The sequence below is a fragment of the Phocoena sinus genome, chromosome 9 (assembly GCF_008692025.1).
Source record: "Phocoena sinus isolate mPhoSin1 chromosome 9, mPhoSin1.pri, whole genome shotgun sequence".
NCBI classification, from domain to species: domain Eukaryota; kingdom Metazoa; phylum Chordata; class Mammalia; order Artiodactyla; family Phocoenidae; genus Phocoena; species Phocoena sinus.
The window spans coordinates 97,864,216-97,886,611 of NC_045771.1; the positions used below are offsets into that span (position 1 = coordinate 97,864,216).

At 64.8% G+C, this 22,396-nt stretch overlaps 2 protein-coding genes across 8 annotated transcripts in view; one reads left to right on the forward strand and one right to left on the reverse strand.

Moving 5' to 3' along the window:
- Positions 1-9,651, forward strand: part of CCM2 (CCM2 scaffold protein) — a 59,369-nt gene extending 49,718 nt beyond the window's left edge. For all 5 annotated transcript variants that reach the window (XM_032643070.1, XM_032643072.1, XM_032643067.1 and 2 more), the window contains 6 exons: positions 2,995-3,131; positions 3,994-4,129; positions 6,781-6,838; positions 7,186-7,324; positions 8,038-8,176; positions 9,131-9,651. In XM_032643070.1, coding sequence (XP_032498961.1) covers positions 2,995-3,131; positions 3,994-4,129; positions 6,781-6,838; positions 7,186-7,324; positions 8,038-8,176; positions 9,131-9,411 — 890 coding nt within the window. In that variant the 3' untranslated portion in view covers positions 9,412-9,651. The remainder of the gene's footprint in view (positions 1-2,994; positions 3,132-3,993; positions 4,130-6,780; positions 6,839-7,185; positions 7,325-8,037; positions 8,177-9,130) is intronic.
- Positions 9,652-9,788: 137 nt separating this feature from the next.
- NACAD (NAC alpha domain containing) lies at positions 9,789-21,022 on the reverse strand. Of its 3 annotated transcripts, XM_032643060.1 has the most exons (8): positions 20,534-21,022; positions 12,794-18,394; positions 12,535-12,647; positions 12,379-12,453; positions 11,837-11,983; positions 11,613-11,759; positions 11,381-11,503; positions 9,789-11,291 (listed from the first exon to the last, which is right to left on the reverse strand). In XM_032643060.1, the coding sequence occupies exons 1-8, from the start codon at positions 20,598-20,600 to the stop codon at positions 11,277-11,279; spliced, it is 6,288 nt and encodes a 2,095-aa protein (XP_032498951.1). In that variant the 5' UTR covers positions 20,601-21,022; the 3' UTR covers positions 9,789-11,276. The 3 variants fall into 3 exon arrangements, 2 of the variants coding, with proteins under 2 accessions (XP_032498951.1, XP_032498949.1); XR_004351428.1 differs by having other exon boundaries at positions 11,381-11,759; XM_032643058.1 differs by having other exon boundaries at positions 9,789-11,503.
- Positions 21,023-22,396: the final 1,374 nt, after the last annotated feature.

Below are 22,396 nucleotides of genomic sequence, written 5' to 3' on the forward strand. Positions count from 1 at the left end.
AAGATGAGACCAGACCAGCAAGGAGCTGTCTGCGAGACGTTCTCAGTGTGTCCGTATAGGAGAATCAGAGAGAACCTTAAACCAGCCGTCAGCTCCCCTCGCCCAGCCCACTCCTCTCACCTGGTGATGAGGGTGCAGCCCCGCCTTACTTGGCACTGCCGGACAGGCTGCCCGGCAGGTCCAGAGCCCCGGCCTAAGTCCCCGAGAAATGAGGAGAGAAATCACAGTTTCACACATGCCGTGCCCTTCCCGGCGGGCAGTTCTCAGGTTGTCGCTGCAGCACGGGCGCCGTCCTGGGCTCCTTTAGGCACTGGCGGCGGCTGGGTTGAGCCCCGGAGCTGCTCATTTCCAAAGGGCCGGTGGTGGGGCGTGAGGGTGGCCCGCTGGACCGGCCTGGGTCGCACGTTGTGCTTCCGGCAGTGCAGAGTTGTATTTCTGCTTGAGGTCGTTAGTTCACGGGGATCCGAGGGCTTTTTAAAAGCCAGGGCCCTGGTGAGCTTTTTCATCACTGACTCCTCGAGCTTCAAGGAGGTTCCCGTGCAAGGGCCCGTGAATCCGGTGGGGATGCTGCGGGCCCGTGTGCACAGGTAACTGGAGCGGTTTGTGCAGGTGGCTGCCGGGATTCCTACAGCCCCTCTCCTCTGTGTGGCTGTGGCTTAGTGTCCCCTCCGCAGCGTCACACACAGCGCACACACACACTCCCCACACATGCTTGTAGCACCCGTGTACATCCTCGCACTCACGGGTCCCGCACACTCACACACTCTCACTCATACTCGCTAGTGCACACGCACACACACCCCTGCTCTGTCATGCCGCGCTGCGGCGCGAGGTCCCCTCTGTGCTCTGCTTGTCCCTCATTTCCCGTGTTGCGTTCAGTGAGCAGCTGCCGTTTAATGACAGGCATTATTTTAGGCTGAACGACATGAAGCTGCATTTTAATCTACAAAAATGACACCTGAAGGTGGCTCAAGCTAGTAGAAAGCACGTGACATGAATGATCTCGTTTAATCTCCATAGTAAACCTGTCGGGAGGATTCTGTTTACTTCCACTGCTGCTGCTGGACTAACTGGGAGCAGATGGTCACCCGGTGGGTGGGTGGTGGCCGGCTGGTTGAGGAACTGGCTGTGTAGCTGCTTCCACCAGCGCTGCCCAGCGCCGTGGTAGCTGCCGTGCCCTGCCAGGGGACTGTCCCCGCAGGAGGCCCGAGGTCTGGGGCCTCCCTAGGGACCGAGCGATGAGGAGAGCACTCTGGCTGCGGGCCTACCGGCGTTTGGGCCGGTAGGAGGGGAGCCAGCCCCTGGGTTTCTTGTGTCCAGAACATTTCTCAGCGTTAACCATAGAGCAGAGTGCTAGGAAAACAGGTAACCGAGTTATTTCTAAGACAGGGGATGAGCTCCATAGGAGAAACTTCCCAAAAGATGAAAACCAGGGCCCTGGGCTTTGAGAGCTTTCAAGTTAAAGGAAGAGAATGAATTCCGTGTCCTGGAGCGGCCTCCTCATTCTAGCAGATGGCCCTGAAGGGAAGCCTCCAGACTGGGGGCCTCCTGGTCTCTCAGAGGCTCCTGTGGCCATCAGGCGTGCTGTGTGTGAAGTGATGCACATGGCCGTCCTCAGCACAGGTGCCGGCGGTGGTAGCTAACACTCAGCGCCTACTCCCTGCAGGCTGTCTGTGTGCCTCCTTCAACCCGGGCTCTGCTGGCATTTGGGACAACATGGGGTCAGGGGTAGGGGTCAGGTCTGGCTGCAGGAGGTTCCGTGTGGCAGGCAGAGCTCGGAGGGCATGGGGACACCTCGTTAAAGGACGTTTCTGTGGATGTAGGCGAGTGGACAGTGGATCTGAACCGGGACCAGTGGGGACAGCCTGTAGGACTGTGGCTGGGTGCAGCTGGGGGACTGGAAGTGGGCTTGCTCTGCGTGGCTTTGGAGCCGTATGCCTGCTTCCTTGAGAGCAGCCATGGCTGCTAAAAGTGTTCTAAAACAGTAAAACAGAACAAGTGGAATCCACGTTACTAATGTATTTCGTTTAGCTCTTTATGTCCAGACATCATGTCAGCGAGGCCAGGGTAAGTCGCTAGGGAGTGCTCACGCAGTCTTTTCTGTCCTGAGACCTTGTGGTTAGTTTCCACTTCGGGTAGCGCTCAGCACCTGTGGCCCGTGGGTCTGTGGGACGGTGCAGTCCGGGGTCTAACCGTGGGATTCGTGGGGCTCAGCCTCCACACAGGGTGCGGCCAGCCCTGCACCTCAGAGCCCTGGTCTTTGCAGGCCCATCCACCCCAAGCATGGCTGTTCCTGGTTGGGTTCCCGTCTCTCAGCTGTGTCTGAGCTTCGGGTGGTCTCCCTTCTGGGTGGGCTTGCGCTGAGCTACCCCGGCATCAGGGGAGCTCAAGCCTTCACCTCCACTTCCTGCTCCCAGGTGTGTCTGAGCATCTGCTCAGACAGGCCTGGAGCCCTGTTCCTGTAGAAGCTTCCCTGGGCCCCAGGCCCCCCTTCCCACTTCAGGAATTCCCCCTCGCGTCCCACAAGACCTTATGTGTGAGGAGGCGGTGTGTAGTGTTAGGAACACAGGCGGGGGCTCTCACGTCTAGATCCCTACCTGTCTTCTGCCCCTCGCGCACCCTCGGGCCTGGCGCTCTGCCCCCGGTGCCTCGTTTCCCCATCTCTTGTCAGGATTGTGTATTAACCTTGTCACTAGAACCCTGTGAATGCTTTCTTTTGTGTAGATCAAAAGCAGCTGAATATTAGCAGTTTCATATCTCAGCCTAAGATATTCGCACTGTCTTTGTCAAAGATGCTGGAAGGTCATGTAAGGTGATGGCTTTGAGTGGGCAGTGGCAGGGGAGTGAGGATGGGAGGGTGCTCTTGTGAAGGGAAGGTGACGATGGGGGTGTGCCTGGCTCGGCCTGTTCCCACCTGAGTCAGGTAGGGGCTGCCCAGAGCCTGCTGCTGAGCTCCCACACCTGCCCTAACCTGCCACGGTGTTGACTTTCCAGCCCAGGACCCCGGCATCTCCCCCAGCCAGAGTTTGTGTGCAGAAAGTTCCAGAGGCCTCACCGCAGGCTCCCTGTCGGAGAGTGGAGTGGGGCCTGTGGAGGCATGCTGCCTGGTGATCCTGGCCGTGGAGAGCAAGGTGAGCAGGGTTGGCAGCTGGTACCCAGGCCCTGCCCATGGCCTGCCCATCCCCCCCATATCCTGACCCAGCCCCGCCTATATCCTGATCCAGCCCCGCATACCACCTGACCCAGGTCCCACCCCAGGTCCCACTGGCTCCCAGTCTGCTCGTTTGTTCTTCTCTTGGTGGGCCTCACCCCCCCTTCCCCCATGCTGACGGGGGCCGTGGTATGTACCCCAAGCTGTGCCCTTGGGGAAGATGCTTGGGAGTGGGGAGTTGGGGCTTGGGGCCCCACCTTGGCCACCCAAGAGCCACCAGCCTCGGGGAGCCCCTTGATACCCTTCTGTTAAGCTTTCACATTTGTGAGACCAAAGCAGGGCCGCCCCACCTTAGGTAGCCTCTGATCAGCATCCCTCCTCCCCAGCCCTGCCCACCTTCCAGCTGGGAAGTTCTTCCTCATGGGGCCGCCTCACTGGCCTGTCCCCACTGGAAGCTCCTGCAGACACTGTCCTGTGTCCCAGGGGCAGAGCCGCCCCACATGGGACGCTGCGTTAACGGCACATGCGTGAAACACTTGTGCGGTGTCAGGAGTGCCGTCCGTGTGACCTGGCACAGGTGCTGTTCCCTCCCTGCCCCTTTCCCGTGGCTGGGACAGGAGTGGGGAAACAGTGCTGGCTGGAAGGGCAGTGGAGGAGGAGGGCTGGCAGCTGACGCACTTGCGGGTCCAGCCAGCTTCCTGGGTGTGGGCTGGTGTCCTTGCGGCGCCGTTGGTTGGGCCGTGGGAGGCGTCAGGCCCTCGGTGCAGGTGTTCGTTCTGCATCTGAGGTGTCGAACGCCCGGAAGCGGCCCAGGAAGCCTCCGCATTGTCCTCCGTTGGCAGGTCGCCGCAGAAGAGCTGTGCTCCCTGCTCGGCCAGGTCTTCCAGATCGTGTACACGGAGTCCACCATCGACTTCCTGGACAGAGCCATATTTGACGGGGCCTCGACACCCACCCACCACCTGTCCCTTCACAGTGGTACGTGAGCAGGAGGGCCCCGCCGCCCCTTCCCACCGGGGCTCACTCTGCCGCGAGCTCTTCCCAGGACAACACCTGGGCAGCCTTGTTGTGCGGTGGGGGTTTGAGCCGACGCCCTTTGTTCCCAGACTTCACTGTTCGAGTTAATCTGCAAGTTTAATCAAGGCACACGTGTTCCCCCCGCTCCCTGCTTTAGACCACCTGGTGGCTTCCTGCGTAACTTTGGGGGCCAGGAACACTTTTTCTGGAACCACGCCTGGCCAAAGTCACTTTACCAAACTTAGAACCCAGGGCCGGGCGGGGCTCCCAGCGCTGGGGCTGAGAGTGGGTATGGGGCCCCTTCCAAGACAAGGCCTGCCCGGGGCGGGATGGGGGGCAGTGGCAGGAAGAGCAAGGGGCCCGAAGGCGGTGTAGCCGGACCAGCGCTCAGAGCCGCTTCCTCCGTGTGGGCACCTGGGGAGCGTTTTCCGGAATCTGTGAGCACGCACAAGTTGCGTCATTTGCGTGGGAGCCCACTTGAGCTCAGTCTTCTAGATACCAAGAGCATCCACCTTTCAAATGCTTAGTATACCGAGGACCCGTGGCTTCTGTCAGTCAGGTGAACAGAGAGAAAGGTGTTGGAGGCAGCGCAGCTGTAGCCTCCGTGGCAGGCAGCCTCTGGTCTTTCTGTGGAGAGTCCAGCCCTGCACGCGCCCCCGGCGGCTCACGTGTCTCCACGAACAGCGCAGAACCCTTTGCGTGCTGACGAAGCTGAGGGCGCTTTCTGAGGAAGGGCTGGCTCTCTCACCATCTCCTTGTCTCGCCGTTCATGCTGGAGCCGCCACAGCAGTGCAGAGACAGCCCGGCGAGGCCGGCAGCCTGTCCTCACGGGCAGGTGGGGAGGTTGAGGCCCAGAGGCCCGCGGCTTCCGCAGTGGGTAGCAGGTGGTTTATTGAGCTCTACTTAAACGTTCAGCATTGAGATTTCCAGTAGTGGTTTTTTTTGAATAAGCTTTTTTACTAAAAAGTACACAGATCGTAATTACACCATTAAATGAGTTTTCACGAAGTAAACACAGGATGTTCAGCCTACCCGCGTGGGCTTCCTTCCTGCCGGCCTCCTCTCTGCGTGGGTGTCATTTGTCCCCCAGCCCTCAGGTCTCCCTCTGGGGTCCAGGCACACCCGCACTCACACCACGTGTGCCCATGCACCCATCACATACATCACGCACACAGCACACGTACGTGCGTCATGTCACACGTGTGCACACACTCCACACAGCACACACGCTCACATCCTCACAGACACTTCACGCCCACGAGCGTGCACGCTAGATGCTCACAGCATACGCACTCCCCATCGCACGCACTCCCCATCGCACACACTCTCAGACACACATCCTCTGCTGGTTTCTGCCTCAGGGCCTTCCTTGCTGGGTCAGTTCTCTCCTGCTGCTGTGACAGGTCACCACGACCGAGCAGCTTCAGCCACACAGACTTACTGGTCTCTCACGGTTCTGTAGGTTCGAGTCCACCGTGGGCCTCACTGGCTCAAATCAGGGTGCGGGCCAGCGGCCTTCCTCCTGAGACTCCAGGGAGAAGCTGCTTCCTGCCTTTTCCAGCTTCCCGCGGCCTTCCTCCCTCCACGGTCACAGCCATGGTGGCATCTCTGACCTCCTGTTGTCGCAGCTCCGTCTGGCCCCTCCCCGTCCACACCAGAGGGCCCAGGGCACACGTCGAGCCCCCTCAGATAGCCCAGGGCGTCTTCCTGTCTCAGGGTCAGCTGCCCAGCAACCTCCAGCCCCGTCGCCACGTCACCTGGCACGTGCACCTGGGGTTTGGACGGGGGCATCTTGGGGCCATTACTGTGCTCAGTGCACACTCCCCTCCTACTGCCAGAAACGTCCTCTTTCTCTCCCTGTTCCCTCCCCACCCCTACGTTTTCTGATCCCTTTTCTCTTAAAGCTTCGCTTGCTGCGTGTGGTGGTGCCTCGGCGTCCCTCCTCGTCTGTGTCACACGGACCTTAGGTCATCTCTTTGGTGTTGCCCAAGTAGCTGCTGTGTACCAGGTCCTTTGCTGGTCTGAGGGTCTCAGGCACCCTGAGGCCCCGTGTCTGTCCTCGGGGAGCAGCCATCCACGTGTGGAGCCTGGCTGGGTCCAGGTTGGGGCTCAGACCTGCCAGCTCTGATCGTGGCTTCTGCCCTCACCAGCTGTGTGGCATGGGGCAAGTTGCATAACCTCTCTGATTCAGTTCCTCATCTAAAAGTTGGAGCAGTGGTGATACCTGCTGGGATCAGAGAAGACAAAGTAGCACAGCCCCTAGGACGCTGCCGGGCGTGGTGCCCACATCTACCAGTGGTGCTTCTCTTGCCCCGGCCATTGGGAAGCCTTCTCCAACCCTGCCACGTGGCACATCCTCCGAGAACCGGAGCATTGTCCCACCTCCTGCCCAGCCCTGCAGCAGGTGGTGCATCTCACAAGACCCCCAGGAGGAGCAGGCAGGGGTGCAGCCCGAGGGGTGCACCCCGGGGGCCTGGCCGGCTCTGCCCATGAAGGCCTGCAGGTTCCCCACCGCCAGGGCTGTGCGTCTCGTGCTTAGAGCTTGGACACTGGACTCAGTGCCCCCTCCCTCACGTAACCAGAAGCTTCTGTGTTCTGCACTTTCTGCACAGACGACTCTTCCACAAAGGTGGACATGAAGGAGTCCTATGAGACGGAAGCCAGCACTTTGTGAGTACCCCGCCCTGGTGGTGCCAGTATGGCTGCCTGGCTCCACCCTCCTCGTCGGTGTCCCTCCCCCTGCCCCCGCCCCCTTCAGGAGCCTTCCCGTCAGTGGGCTCCCCAGGGTCACACCAGTGACATCATCACTCCACCGAGACCCTGCTAGGCTGAGGGCCCCTGCTGGGTCCTTCCCTGCACGTGCCTTTCTCTGTCCGGCCCGAGCCCCGCCCTCCATGACAGGCCCCCTCCTCCTCTCAGACCCTGGCCCTAACTGGGCCCCCATGGGGGGTCGAGGGTGCAGGCACGGGGCAGGGCTGGGGGGCCGCCCACCCACGGCTCGGCTCGCGTCCTTGCAGCTCCTTCCCCGAGTGTGTGCGTGCAGGCGGCGCGTCGCCCTTGTCCTTCTGCACGCAGACGGCGCCCCACGCCAAGACGGTCAGTGAGAGCGAGCTGAGCGCCACGGCCGCCGAGCTGCTGCAGGACTACATGCTCACGGTACGCTGCCCGCCGCCGCCGCCGCCGCCGCCGCCGCCGGCAGGAGACCCCGGCCCCAGAGAGCCCACGTGCTCTAGCAGGCCTGTGCTGGGGCCAGCGGTGCCTTGGGGTTAGAATCTCCTTGCGGGGGTGGGGTAGGGCCGGGGAGGGGAGGATGAAGGCGTGCTTCTCTGTGGGTGGGGCTGGGGGTGAGCGTGGGCCCCTTGCTTGCAACTGGGCCTCGCTGCCTTTCCCACCAGGTCAGTCTTCGGGGAGGGCGTGAGTTGGCCAAGGCCTGAGCGTGGGGGCTGCTCTGGCCTCCGGGGCTGGACCACAGGCCTGTCCCTGGGTCTCTGGTGGTGGACGGTAGCGGAGGACCGGGTCACTCCCTGGAAGGGCCAGATGGGCCTTGTCATCGCTCAGCAGATTCTTTTACCCCTATCCCCCGACCTCACGTGACGTTCTCATTAGAAACTCGGTCAGCTGGCTGAGCATCACTGTGGGCTCCAGGGCGCTGGTCGCTGCCCCCCGGCGGTGGTGTGCAGACGCGCCCTCTGCCCGCTTGCGGGCAGCCTGGTCAGCCGCGCCTGCAGGTTAGGGCGGACGGTGCGGGCTCCCCTCTCCCCTGCCGGCTGGAGCCGTGGAGCTGCAGGTCCTCTGGGGTCACGTGGGGTGTGGGCAGGGGGGCGGCAGCGCCGGTCACCACCCCGCCCCGGGCCCGGCTCTCTCGGCAGCTGCGCACCAAGCTGTCATCGCAGGAGATCCAGCAGTTCGCGGCGCTGCTGCACGAGTACCGCGACGGAGCCTCGGTGCACGAGTTCTGCATCAACCTGCGGCAGCTCTACGGGGACAGCCGCAAGTTCCTGCTGCTCGGTGAGCGTGCGGCGGACGGGGGCGCCGTGAGGAATGGGGCCAGCCGGCGAGGCCTGAGTGATGCGGCTGGGAGGGGCCTGTCCCAGTGACGGGTGGGGACCTTCCCCCGGGGAAGCGGGAGGGGGCCCATGGGAGCCAGACTGAGGGTGAGGTGGGCGCCGCGCTGCCTGGCGAGCGCCGGGGGAGGCTCTGCAAGGAGGTGGCGCTTGTGCGGGCTTGGGAGGCGGGGCAGGAGCTTGCTGGGCGGGGGAGTGAAGACGCCATTCCCAGTGAAGGGCAGGCTTAGCCGAGGCCCGGAGCTTAGCACGCGGAGTCAGCACGGCGGGCGGGTGCTCAGGGCCTGCCACGGACAGGGCCCTGGACGGTTGCCCAGGCGTGCGAGGCCGGTAGCGCCTCTGCTTTCCCCATGCTGACCCCGGAGAACACGGCTGGTTGACGGTGGCTGGTGGAGGCTCCTGGGTCCTGGGCTCTGCCCCCAACGGTCCGATGAGGGCGCACTGCTCATGGGGGTGAAGGGCTGGAGGCGGACCTGCTGCATCCAGTCCGAGCTCTTGCTGACCCCACTGCCCCCTGGAGTCAGTCGCCACCCGACGCTGGGGTCCACAGCCCCTGTTCCTACTGTCCTCACATAGGAGGGGGTCTCTGTCCAGGAAGTGGGTGGTCAGCCGGGTGCCGGGAGCACAGCTGGGCGGCGGGGCCCAGTGCTCGGAGCCCTGCGTCAGCCTCCCCTCCCCTCCGCTCTCTCCTCTCCTCTCCTCTCCTCCATCTGGAAACCTGTGCAGTGGGGCTTCCGTGAGGACTGAGGGGAGTGACGCGAGGGTGTGGCTCCCGGCCCACGCCTGCCCCGCTGCAGAGGCAGGGCCGGGCTAGACGCAGGCGGGTGGTGGGGTGGCCCCCCCGGGCTGTGGGCTTTTGTGCGGGAGCCGCAGGGTCAGGTGTGCCATGTGTGTGCAGGTCTGCGGCCCTTCATCCCTGAGAAGGACAGCCAGCACTTCGAGAATTTCCTGGAGACCATCGGGGTGAAGGACGGCCGCGGGATCATCACCGACAGCTTCGGCAGGTACCGCCGGGCCATGAGCTCCACCTCCACCTCCACCTCCAACGGGAACAGGGCCGCGGGCAGCTCTGACGACCAGTCCGCACCCTCAGAGGGGGACGAGTGGGACCGCATGATCTCGGACATCAGCAACGACATCGAGGCACTGGGCTGCAGCATGGACCAGGACTCGGCCTGATGGCACCGGGACCCCTGCCAGCCGCCCTCCCCGCGTGGGGCCCCGGGCGCAGGTGGCTCTACTGTGAAGGAGGCACCCTGGTGCTGGGGCGGAAGGCCGCACTGCGCCCCCTTGCATGCCACCCTGCCTCGGGAGGGGGTCTTGTCAGCCAGACCCCAGACAGCTGTCATTTTGCACATGACGTTTCTATTGAAACTCTCAGAGACCTTAAAAGAAGTTTACCGCAATGTGAATAATTTATCTCTGCTTGCTAGCGTGTTCCTGCTCCAGTGGGGTAGGAGCCGGGGTGTGCGCTCTGGCCTCTGTCTCAGACCCGCATGCCCAGGCTGGGCACAGTGGGCTGGGCGCTCATGCCCGCTGCCTAAAGGGAGGGCCTGATTTGGGGTTGTGGACACAGGGCAGAGAGCAGGTGTCCTAAGCACATGTGGACGTGAACATCAGGCCCCTGCTGGCGGGACCTGGGCACTGGGCTGTCTGAGGGGCGCTGGCTGTCCTCCCCCAAGCCCCAGTCCCCGGCTCTCATCCACAGTCACAGTGGTCTCCATAGCAGACCTGCACACCACCGCTTCACCGGAAGTGCCGTCCCCACCCTGAGAGTGCGTCGTCTTGGAGCCCAGGGTCGCCGGTCGTCAGGAAGGCCAGTGGGGGCACTGTGCCTGCCCCTTCAAGGCCCTTTGCCTCGTTTCCCCCTGGGCTCAGCCCCTCCTGTGCCCTTAGGACATGGGGAGGCAGTGGCGGTGACCCCAGGGCAGGGCCGTCGGGTTGCAGGCTGGGGCCTGGGCACTGCTGTGTGGGCGCGGGAGGGCCCAGCTCCAGGACTGCTTCCTCGCCCGCAAGACGCCTGCGCGTTGCTGTGAGGCCCCTGACCGCGCGTGCGGGAAGCACCAGGCTCAGCAGGGTGGGTACTTGAGCCTGCAGGAGGGAGGGCAGGGCCGTGGGCTCGCAGTGAGGCCGTGTGGGGACCAGGCAGGGGTCTGCAGCCCCCTAGGCTCCCCCCTCTTCTGAGGGGCGGGGCAGGATGGGAGGAGGGGTCTCACACTTGGCTCTGGCCCTGGCTCTCCTGGAGCTGCTTGTGGGCCTGGGTTGGGCAAAGCTAAGGGAGACCGTGGTTAGGTGTTGTCTCTAGGCGTGTGTGCAAATCGACCTGCCCTGGAAGCATCTGGAACAGCTAAAGATAGCCACCTAGTCCAGGGGCCGGCATTTCCACAGCCCCCCATGGGCTTGCGCACGGAGGGGACCTGGTGTCCCAGGAGTGTCCTGTGGCCAGTCAGGAACTGCTCCTCCTTTCCGGGGGCTCCACCCACACATGGCCTCCCACTTGGTGGTCTCCCTCTTCTGTCCTGGAGCGTGGCTTCCACCCTGCGGATCCCTGGCCTTTGTAGGAGAGAGGAGAGGACACGGGGAGGCCGGTGATTCCTAGAGCCGGGCCGTGGTGAGGGACCAGGAACTTTGGGGCATGAACTGCTGAGTCCCTGAGCAAACGCTGCCTTCCTGCAGCTGCTGCGGTTCAGGGCCCCTGCAGAAAACTCTGAGCCCCTGCGTCTGGGGAGTTCCTTCCGGAAACTGCAGTCCCCAGGCCCACACCTGGGGCCGCACCCAGGTGACCGGACTGCCCGCAATCTCTGGGCAAGTTGGGTGCCCTGGGACGTGGGGGAGGGACCACCACCCTCTGAGACTTGGGGGAAGGACCGCCACCCTCCTCGGGGCCTGCGTGGCTTCAGGAAGCATCTTCACGCTCCCTCCAACCCGTTTAGCCAGAGCCTGCGCTGGGCGAGCCTTTGGAGGAGCAGAGGCGATGAGGGGACACCGGTTTATTGAGCAGCAGAGCTTGGGGGCAGGGGTGGAGCCAGGTCTCTGGTCAGCAGCTACATTGTCAGCTCCTGCCGGAAGCACACAAAGAGAGGGTCACATTGTGTGAGGCCACAGCGGAGACGGCAGCAAGGCGCCTGCGAAGGGGCCGGCCACTCACCATGATGGCGTTGACGATATCGCTCTGGTTGTCCCTCAGGGCCCGCACGGCCTTGGCCCTTGACACGTTGGCCTGCGCCATCACCAGCTCAATGTCCCGAAGCTCCAGCCCCGTCTCGTCCACCTGGAGCGGGGCAAGCAGGGAGGTGCTGTAGTGGTCCCCTCCCCCGGGAAGAGGTCCCCAGCAAAGCTGCCCCCCTCGCGGGGCTGGGCCCTGTGCCCCTGGGCCTCACCTCCTCGTCGTCGTCCTCTTCCTCCTCCTTGCACTCTGGCCTCACCCTCGGCCCCGGCGCTGACTCGGGGACCAGGGCGGAGGGCTCCGAGGGTACCTTGAACTTCTCAGCCGCAGCTCTGTGCACCTGCTGGGACAGGTCCTCGATCTGCAGCACAGAGCACAGCTGTCAGCCGAGCCCACGCCTCCAGCCCACACCCCGCGCCCACGGCCGGCCGGGTGGACCTTGGCCTCGCCGAAGACCACGTAGGTGTCCGAGGCCGGGCTCTTGAAGACGTCAGGCTTGGCGATGACAAAGAGGATGTTCTTGGACTTCTGGATGGTGATCCTGGTGACCCCCTGGATCTGTCGTAAGCCCAGCTTGGACATCGCCTGGGGGCACAGCGGTCTCAGGCCCGGGCAGCAGCCCCAGAGGTCCCCGGTGGGGGCTGGGGGAGGGGGAGGCGGCGCACTGCCAGGATCACGAGGGCTCTGCCACTGACTCCCGGGGACCCTCTGTGGACCCCCCCCAGCTGGCCCCCCGCGTGTACAAGAGGGCGTCGGCCCCGGGCTGAGAGGCCACGTCAGTTGACAGTCCAGGCCCAGTTACTTGCACGAGGTGTCCCGTTACTGCCTTTACCAATGGGCCCCTGCCAATGGACTTCATCGGCCGTGGGGTGCGAAGGGGTCCCCTTAATGCAGCCAGCCCCAGTCCTGGGTGCTTGGGTTGCTGGCCAGCCTGGTCCCTCCCAGTGGGGGGGCAGGGTCCCAGCAGGGCCCCAGCCCACCTTTCGGGCCTTCTTCTCACTGCGGCTCTGCTTGACTTTGGTGACGGTCTCCTCGCTCCCGCCGCCTGCCGGGGCCTGAGGAACAGAGGGGTCTGAGCACCCGAGGGTGGGGCTTGGAGCCCTCCCAGGGCTGTACGTGCCCCCGCGGTTGGGCACCTGGGCTGGGCACTGCGCGGTCCGCGGTCCCGAGAGGTCCTGTTCCTCCAGCTCGGCCGACGACTCCCCGTGGCTGTCCGAGTGCTGGCCGGAGCCCAGAGCCTGCGGCGAGTCTGAGGACAGGGCAGGTGTGAGGGCGGCCTCCGCCTTCTGGACAGGGGCCTGGGGGTGAGCAGCACTGGCTCTGCACCAGGGGGTGGCGTCCCCACCCCTTGCAGCCCCCAGCTCAGGACACTGCTCCAGCCTGGATCCCCCTCACCTTCTTCCAAACTGTCCTGGTCATCCTGCTGCTTGGCGGCTGGGAGCCCTCGAGGTCCGGCTGGGCTCCGGAGCCCAGAGCCAGGAGGCACTTGGCAGGGGGGCAAGATCCTCGAGGCCAGGTCTTTGGCATGGGTAGCCCCCTTGGGGGCCGCCTTGGGGCTGAGGAGTGGGGAGTGGGGCGGGAGGCTGACCTGCCCGGCCCCGGGGGGATTCTTGGTCCCTGAGAGGGCAGCCACCACCCGCTGGGCTCTTGCCCGTGGTGGTGGGAGTCCCAGAGAGCCCAGGGGCTCTGCGCCCTCCCCCAGGTCTTCCCCGGGGACCTGGCAAGGGCAGGGGGCAGGGGGTGCCGCCGGGGGTGGGACTGTCTGCATGAGGACACCAGGAGCAGAGGACTCAGCGCCCTGGATGCTGGCTTGGGGTGCACCGGGCAGGCTCCCTAGGGGGTCTTGTGGAGGCTGCGGCGGAGAGGAGCTGAGGACTCCCAGGGCTGCCCGGGCCTGCTCTCCGCTGTGCAGGCCGCTCACGGGCTCTGGCTGCCTTGAGGGCGGTGGAAGTGCCAGGGCAGGATCTTTGGGACAGCTCCCTCCCAGCCTGGGTACAGCCCCTGATGGAGACTCTGGGCAGGAGCCCAGCCCAGCCTCTGAGGCCACAGCCACGGGAAGCCTGGGCCCCAGGGCGGCCCTTCCCTCCTCCACTGGGCTTGGGGGCCCCACCTGGCCAGCCTCCAGGCTGGCAGCAGGACATGGCTCTGGGCTGCAGACGACTGCCTTTAGAACTCCACGCCCCTGGTTCTCAGCCCCCGGGGCCTCCTTCAGGGGCGAGCTGGGCTCAGCTCCATCACCCCCTTGCCCACGGGCATCAGGACAGGCTCCCTGATCAGGTGCCAAAAGGCCCTTGGCTACTTCCTCCCCACTGGAGTCAGGCTCAGGTGTGTCTGGGGCCTCCGTGGCAGGCTCAGGTGTGTCTGGGGCCTCCGTGGCAGGCTCAGGTGTGTCTGGGGCCTCCGTGGCAGGCTCAGGTGTGTCTGGGGCCTCCGTGGCAGGCTCAGGTGTGTCTGGGGCCTCCGTGGCAGGCTCAGGTGTGTCTGGGGCCTCCGTGGCAGGCTCAGGTGTGTCTGGGGCCTCCGTGGCAGGCTCAGGTGTGTCTGGGGCCTCCGTGGCAGGCTCAGGTGTGTCTGGGGCCTCCGTGGCAGGCTCAGGTGTGTCTGGGGCCTCCGTGGCAGGCTTGGAAGGGCATGCATCTCCGTCCAAGGTTATCCGAGCATCTGCAGCTGGCTCCAGGCCACCCAGATGGATCTGATCCAAGGCCAGAGAGTCTGATCCTCCAGTGTGGTCTGGGTCCCTTTTCTCAGGCGCTGGCCTCAGTTCCAAAGTCTTGCCTCCTTTCTGTTGGGCTGTGGTGGCCATGGGCTCTGTCCCTAGGGTGTAGCCTGTGTCAGCCTGCAAGGCCTGAGGGCTGGCCTTGGTGGCAGGTCCTTGGCTAGAGGGGAGGCCTGCATCCTGCAGGGGCAGGGATGCCGTCAGGTCCACTTCTTCCGACTGGGGTTCAGGGCTGGCCTTGGAGGCCAATTCCTGGCCCGAAGGAAGGCCTGCATTCTGCAGGGGTGGGGATGCAGTCAGGTCCACTTCTTCCGACTGGGGTTCAGGGCTGGCCTTGGAGGCCAATTCCTGGCCCGAAGGAAGGCCTGCATTCTGCAGGGGTGGGGATGCAGTCAGGTCCACTTCTTCCGACTGGGGCTCAGGGCTGGCCTCGGAGGCCAATTCCTGGCCCGAAGGAAGGCCTGCATCCTGCAGGGGTGGGGATGCAGTCAGGTCCACTTCTTCCGACTGGGGCTCAGGGCTGGCCTCGGAGGCCAATTCCTGGCCCGAAGGAAGGCCTGCATCCTGCAGGGGTGGGGATGCAGTCAGGTCCACTTCTTCCGACTGGGGCTCAGGGCTGGCCTCGGAGGCCAATTCCTGGCCCGAAGGAAGCCCTGCATCCTGCAGGGGTGGGGATGCAGTCAGGTCCACTTCTTCTGGCTGGGGCTCAGGGCTGGCCTCAGAGGCAGATCCCTGGCCAGAGGGGAGGCCTGCATCCTGCAGGAACAAGGATGCCGTCAGGTCCACTTCTTCCGACTGGGGCTCAGGGCTGGGTTCGGAGGCAGATCCCTGGACTGAGGGGAGGCTTGCATCCTGCAGGGACGGGAATGCTGTCAGGTCCACTTCTTCCGGCTGGGGCTCAGGGCTGGCCTTGGAGGAAGATCTCTGGACCAAAGGGAGGTCTGCATCCTGCAGGGGCTGGAATGCTGTCAGGTCCAGTTCTTCCGGCTGGGGCTCAGGGCTGGCCTCAGAGGCAGATCCCTGGACCGAGGGGAGGCCTGCATCCTGCAGGGACAAGGATGCCGTCAGGTCCACTTCTTCCGACTGGGGTTCAGGGCTGGCCTCAGAGACCAATTCCTGGCCCGAAGGAAGGGCTGCATCCTGCAGGGGCTGGGATGCCATCAGGTCCACTTCTTCAGACTGGGACTCAGGGCTGGCCTCGGAGGCCAATTCCTGGCCCGAAGAAAGGCCTGCATCTTGCAGGGGCGGGGATGCAGTCAGGCCCACTTCTTCCGGCTGGGGCTCAGGGCTGGTCTCGGAGGCCAATTCCTGGCCCGAAGGAAGGCCTGCATCTTGCAGGGGCGGGGATGCAGTCAGGCCCACTTCTTCCGGCTGGGGCTCAGGGCTGGCCTCGGAGGCCAATTCCTGGCCCGAAGAAAGGCCTGCATCTTGCAGGGGCGGGGATGCCGTCAGGTCCACTTCTTCCGACTGGGGTTCAGGGCTGGCCTCGGAGGCCAATTCCTGGCCCGAAGAAAGGCCTGCATCTTGCAGGGGCAGGGATGCCATCGGGTCCACTTCTGACTGGGGCTCAGGGCTGGCCTCGGAAGAAGATCCCTGGACCAAAGAGAGGCCTGCATCCTGCAGGGACAAGGATGCCATCAGGTCTACTTCTTCTGGTTGGGTCTCAGGGCTGTCCTGGGGGGAAGATCCCTGGCCAGAGGGGAGGCCTGCATCCTGCAGGGGCAGGGATGCCATCAGGTCCAGTTCTTCCAGTTGGGTCTCAGGGCTGTCCTGGGGGGCAGATCCCTGGACTGAGAGAAGGCCTGCATCCTGCAGGGGCAAGGATGCCGTCAGGTCCACTTCTTCCGACTGGGGCTTAGGGCTGGCCTCGGGGGCAGATCCCTGGACTGAGAGAAGGCCTGCATCCTGCAGGGGCAAGGATGCCGTCAGGTCCACTTCTTCCGACTGGGGCTTAGGGCTGGCCTCGGAGGCAGATCCCTGGCCAGCGGGGAGGCCTGCATCCTGCAGGGGCAAGGATGCCGTCAGGTCCACTTCTTCTGGCTGGGGCTCAGGGCCGGCCTCGGGGGCAGATCCCTGGCCAGAGGGGAGGCCTGCATCCTGCAGGGGCAAGGATGCCGTCAGGTCCACTTCTTCTGGCTGGGGCTCAGGGCCGGCCTCGGGGGCAGATCCCTGGCCAGCGGGGAGGCCTGCATCCTTCAGGGGCTGGGATACCATCAGGTCCAGTTCTTCCGGCTGGGGCTCAGGTCTGGCCTCGCGGGCAGATCCCTGGCCAGAGGGAAGGCCTGCATCCTGCAGTGGCAAGGATGCTGTCAGGTCCAGTTCTTCCGGCTGGGGCTCAGGGCTGGCCTCGCGGGCAGATCCCTGGCCAGAGGGAAGGCCTGCATCCTGCAGTGGCAAGGATGCCGTCAGGTCCACTTCTTCTGGCTGGGGCTCAGGGCCGGCCTCGGGGGCAGATCCCTGGCCAGAGGGAAGGCCTGCATCCTGCAGTGGCAAGGATGCTATCAGGTCCAGTTCTGGCTGGGGCTCAGGGCTGGCCTCGCGGGCAGATCCCTGGCCATAGGGAAGGCCTGCATCCTGCAGGGGCAAGGATGCCGTCAGGTCCACTTCTTCTGGCTGGGGCTCAGGGCCGGCCTCGGGGGCAGATCCCTGGCCAGTGGGGAGGCCTGCATCCTGCAGGGGCAGGGATACTGCCGGTTCCACTTCTCTTGGCCCGGGCTCAGGGCTGCCTGCAGCGGCAAACCCCTGGCCTGTTTCTTCCTTCAGGTTCTGTAGAGAGTCGAGGCCCGCCTCTCCCTTCGAAGTCGGGGGTTCTAAGCCTAAGGCAGCGCCGTCTCCCTCCTCCAGGGACTGAGGTGTGATTGTGGCAAGAGGTGCTGGTCCCGTGGTGGAGCCTGCCTCTGCTGCCCAGGCCCGAGGGGTCACCGCAGTGAGGCCTGGGGCTTTCTGTGGGACGTGAGGAGCCATGGCAGCAGCGGACACCTGGCCTGGAGCGGGGCCCACCCCCGTTATATCGGAGATGGGTTCCTGGCTCTTGGCAGCCCGGCCAACCTCTCCCTCGGACACCCCAAGAGTGGGCTCGGGGCCCCAGGAGGCGGCCTCACCAGGACTGTCCTGGAGCAGGGTGGTGGGCTGTGCGTGGGGCTCCCCGCTGTACAGTCTCTCATCGTCACCCCCCGCGTAGGAGGCCGAGTCGGGGTCAGAGGAGGCGGCCGAGGTGTCATCTCGGAAGGCGAAGGCCTCGTCCATGCCCTCAGTGATGGACAGGTCGGACAGCGACTGCAGCGAGGACGCGAACGTGCTGTCGTCCTCGCCTTGCCCGGCCAGGTCCCCGCTGGGGCTGGGGGCCTCCTCCTCGCCCTCCTCCGCCTGCTCCTCTTGTTCTTCCTCGGGGGGCAGCGGGGTCACCTCGACAGCCTCCACCTGGAAGATTAGGCTGCCCTGGAAGGGCAGGAGGGAAGCAGGGATCATCGGGTCGTTGGCCAGGAAGTCCAGCTCGAAGAAGTGGCCCTCCTGGCCCCAGGAAGAGCTGCTGTCTGCCGAGAGGCTGGACTCTGGGGACGAGGTGTCCGGGGTCCCGGCAGGGGGCAGCTCCCTCTCATCGGCCACAGACCCAGGTGGGGAGAAGCCCCAGCCTGAGGGCACATCCAGCCCTTCAGCCGGGGCCTGCAGGCTCATGGAGCAGGATGGAGATGAGGCCCAGCTGTCCCCGTCCGCCGTGATGTAGGAGCCCGAGGGTGAGGCTGGCGGTGAGTTCCCCAGCTCAGCCTGGGCATCCTGGGCATCCCTGTGGGGCCCGGGGCCAGGGAGCAGGGTGGAGGCTGTCTCGGTCGGGGTGGAGGGAGGGGTGAAGTAGGAGTCGGAGTCGGGGGCAGGGAAAAGCACAGGAGGGTCACCCTGAGAACACAACTCGGGGGGTGGGTTCAGGCTGGCGTGCCCACCCTCCCAGTCCCTGAGCTCTGGCAGGGTTGCCCTGGGCAGTGGGGATGCCCGGCACGTCTCCTCGCCCATCACAATCCGGGGCTCCAGGGAGGCTGGGAGAGGACCTTCAGCAGGCCGAACCTCGGGGGGCCCTGGGCTGGGGTCGCCCTCTGCCTGGACTGCCCAGGCCGAGGGGGCGCGTCCCGGCCCTGCATCCCAGCTGGCTCCGTCAGGCGGGGGCCGGGCACCCGGCTTGCTGGGCAGGAACGTGAGAGCTAGGGCACTGGGCTTAGGGGTCAGGACACAGTGCTCCAGCTGGTCTCCCCTCGGGGTGGTAGCCGCAGCCGCATCGCAGGACAGATCTGTGGAGAGAGAAGGGCGTGAGAAGGGCAGGCATCTTCTCTGAGAAGCAGCTCCCAGGCTGCAGCCGTCCCTCCCTCAGACGGGAGTTGAGCACAGGGCTGGGGGCCCGCGGGGGTGGGTGTCCGCTGAAAAGAGAGGTCACGCGAGGGAAAGGCGATTGCTGTGCCTTGGGGAGGATTTCCAAGAGTTCTGACCACGGTGAGCAGCTTGAGGTCTGGCTCTTCTCCGAGGTGCTCAGTAAAGATGAGACCAGCTCCCGTCGCCTCAGACACTAGCCTGCTGACTCCTTGCCCGTAATCTGCGCTGCCTCGGCTGGGCTTGCCAGGAGACACCTGCTTATGACCTCCCAGGTCAGTGGGCCCCCAGGGAGTAGGAGGCCTGCACTCCACTCAGCTCTGGAACATTCCAGATCTCACGCCTGCTGTGAAGTGGGGCTCTTGCTTCTCTGCCTCATCTCTCCCCTTTCCTCGCTGCCCGCACCCGAGGCCAAGCTGTCGGGGTCTCCCTGGGCTCCACCCCACCCCTGTTCCCAGAGCTGTCACGTGCACGAGGGGAAGCAGGGGCCACAGCATGTGGTCCTCAGGCAGGACGTCCCAGCTCAGCCAGAGGCCGTGCTGGCAGTGGTGCTCGCCCTCCGGGGAAGCAGAGGCGGCCCTGCCCTGCCCTGTGTGCAGCTGTGGGGGCCTGAGAGAGCGTCCAGCTGAGTCTCCACGGTGGCAGCCGCCCCGCAGGGCTGGCAGGCCTGGCTCCCTCTGCCAGGGACATCTGTGGGGCGTCCCACAGCAGTGGACAGGGGCTACCCAGCCCCGGCCACATTCTCTGGAGGGTTCCTGTTCTACCGTGCTCACCCAAGACCTCCCACAAGTACATCTCCTGTGCCTCAGCTTCCAGTATGCAAAGGGGAGAGTGTCTGCCAGGATTAGAGGGGAGCTTACGCAGGGGCAGCCCCCTCCCCAGGCTGCCCGTTGGCTGTAGCAGTGGCAGAACCTGGGCCCTTGGGCCACACTGCTTGGGGTGCTGGCGTGGCTAGGGGGTCCTGAGAAGGGGGTCCTTTGGGTCCACTGGAGTGTGATGAATACCTAACCCCAGGAGGTGGGTGTGGCAGGCAGGGCTGGGTGCTGGAGATCAGGCTCTTGGCACTGAGCCTGGCGTGGTACCCCTGTGCACCGCACTAGACTCCAGGGCCCCAAGGCAGCCAGAGGGTGAAGCTGGGCCAAGGGGGCAGAGGAAGGGAAGCCAAAGGTCAAAGGCTTTTGTGCCTCATTCAAGGTCGCCAAACAGTCCAAGCAGAGCCAAGCAGAGCCAGCCCCACCGGACCCAGAGGGGGCCCAGGCCCCTGGACCCAGCCCTGGTTTCATCCCCAGAGGACTTCTCACCCACAGTCAGGTGCCCTTGGCCCTCCCGGAGCCTCACATGGCTGACCTCCTGTCCGGTGGCCATCCCTGGCTGGTTTTCCCAGGCCCAGGCAGATTCCCTCCCATACTTGCTGACTGAGTCTCTCCAAGGATTCGGGCCTGCACTCCAGGGCTACTGCTCCCCAGGCCATGCTCCCCCAGGGCCTCCCACGTTCCAGACCTCAGCCCGCACCTCCAGCTTCCCCAGGCTCCAGCTCCAGCCCTGTTCCTCCCTCCTGAGCCAGGACCAGTCGCCAGCCCTGAGGCGGCTCTCAAGCATCTGGAGGGGCGGGTGCCCGGTGCATCCCCAGTGGCCGGGGTGCAGTTGACAACCCGCAGCCTCCAGTCCAGAGCTGCAGGGGCCGCGAGGCCCCTTGCTCCCCCAGACAATGGGGCGCGGCAGGGGACCCTGGCGGGGAGCACACGGAGCCCTGGACGCTCGAAGGCCTTCAAGTCGCTTCTGGCTCCTGGAGGACATCCCTGCTCCACCCCGCCCTTCCCTGCAGTCCTGAGTGGGAGCCAGAGCTGGGCTAGGATTCCGGTGCCCGGAGGGGCAGGGGACCAAGGAAGGGGACGGAGCGGGGATGGAGAGAGAGAGGGACGGAGAGAGGGCGGGGAGCGGAGAGGAAACGGGGACGGAGATGGTATGGGGACAGGGACGGAGAGAGAGGTGTGGAGAGGGGACGGGGACGACGGGAGGGGTTGGCGGAGACACACGCAGGCGGGAGAGCCCCGCGGCCTCACCTGTGCGGGGCCCTGTTCCGCCCGCCTCCGGCAGCAGCAGCTCGGCGCGGGCAGCTTCCCCCGGCATGACCTGGCCGTACGCCCGTCCCTCCGTCCCCTGTCTGTCCGTGAGTCCGTCCCGCGGAGCCTGCGCGGCCACCGCCCCTCGGCCGGGGGGTGAAGGGGGTCAGTGGATGACGTCAGCGCCGCCCCGCCCGCCCAGCGCTCCGAGTGAGCGTGCGCGGGCGCGCCAGGCACTGCGGTGCGCCGGGAGCGGAGGGGGTGGGACAGCCTCCTTCCCTCCCCATACCCCACCCCGGCTGCACTCTCCACCCGCGGTCCGCGGCCCCGCCTTTCCCGCAGCATCACCCCTCCGCCCCCACTAACGGGAGAGGGGTTCAGGGCCAGTAGGAGGCGTCAGCCCTTAGCCGGGTCGGGAAGAGTCAGAGGGTCTCCAGAATTCGGGGTGCGGGGCCGGGGGGGTGTTGGAGGTTCTGGGGGGCTGAGCGCTTTGGGGGAGGCGGCGGCGTAGTACCCCTGCTCGAACTCCCGGCCCCCAGCTACCCGTGCAGGGCTCCCCAGCCTAACCCAACGCCTCCATCCAAGAGGAGAGCTGGCGCCGCAGCTCCTCACTGATTGGCTGGTCCTCGCACGTCGGTCTCCGTGGCAACCGCCTCTCGGCTCCATGGCAACTAGAGCTGGCTGGCGGGAGCGCAGCAGGGAAGGTAGCCCCAGCGGAGCTCCGGGCTGACTGGTCCCCAGGGCTCCCCGCGGCTCAGCGCTGTCCCACCCTTCAGCTCTCGGGCAATGGAAAGAAGATGGAGAAACACGCCTTCCTCCATTCTCAGCAACCGCCCCTGCCACACCCCCGAGGACGCAAACCCTCCCCGAGCTTTCCGGAGATGCGCTCTTGCTTCCACGCAGGCCAGCCTGCACTCAGATTCGCCGAGCATCCGCCCTGTGCCAGGCTCCGGGAGACAGATGAACATTGTCACCACCCCAGAGATAGACGAGGGCGGGGGCAGGCAATCAGAGCGGCCATTGTTGCGGAGGGAGTCTCCTCCATCCTCAATCTTCTGTTGGCTCTACCCCAGAGCCCACGGAGCCAGGGGCTGCCTGCTGGGCATCTCCCCGGTGCACCAGGCACCAGACACATCATGTCCCAATCTAAGCCCTGCATCTTGCATCCCTCTCTGTCGCTGGAAATCTGTCCGTCTATCCCACTGGTGGGGGACTCCTCTTCCCCCCTTTCCTCCACACCCATCTTCACCCTCTTGGGTCTTGGAAACACCCAAGAGTTTCTAAGTTGCTCCTTCAGGGAACTCCCTGGCGGTCCAGTGGTTAGGACTCGGCGCTTTCACGGCTGGGTCCCGGGTTCAGGCCCTGGTAGGGGAACTAAGATCCCACAAGCCGCGGCACAGCCGGGGCGGGGAGAGTTGCGTCCTCCTACGGCCCCTTTCTCATCGCCTCAGCGGAGTCCTTCCTAAGTCTCACTTCTCTGCCAGCCCCTGTGGCGTGAGCTTGTCTCCCTGCTCCTCCTGACTAAGCCAAGAAAAATGCAGGAAATTAGAGACCACCAAAACTGAACTCTCAAAGATGAAAAGAGGAAGGTGAGCTGGTGAGGGACCCCAGCACTGGAGGAACAGTAGAGCAGCCCACCCAACAGAAGGGGACCCAAGCCCGGCATTTCCTAACCCACCCCTCCTCCCCACACACAGCTGCTAGCAGGACGAGGGCCAGTGGACAGGAGTCTGTCACAATTCTAGGGAGTCTGGCAGAACTGGTACGAAGATCAAGGGACGTCTCCTGATATGGGGTCAAGGGAAGCACATTCCTCCCCACACCGTGCCCTGCCTCACTCAGGCTCCTGCCCCCCCCACCCCA

Coding starts and splice junctions, on each gene's coding strand:
- NACAD (XM_032643058.1), bottom strand. CDS start 20,600: ATGCCGGGGGAAGCTGCCCGCGCCGAGCTGCTGCTGCCGGAGGCGGGC. Junction 18,395..20,533: donor CGGAACAGGGCCCCGCACAG/GTGAGGCCGCGG, acceptor CTCTCTCCACAG/ATCTGTCCTGCGATGCGGCT. Junction 12,648..12,793: donor CCAGGACAGTTTGGAAGAAG/GTGAGGGGGATC, acceptor CCCTGTCCTCAG/ACTCGCCGCAGGCTCTGGGC.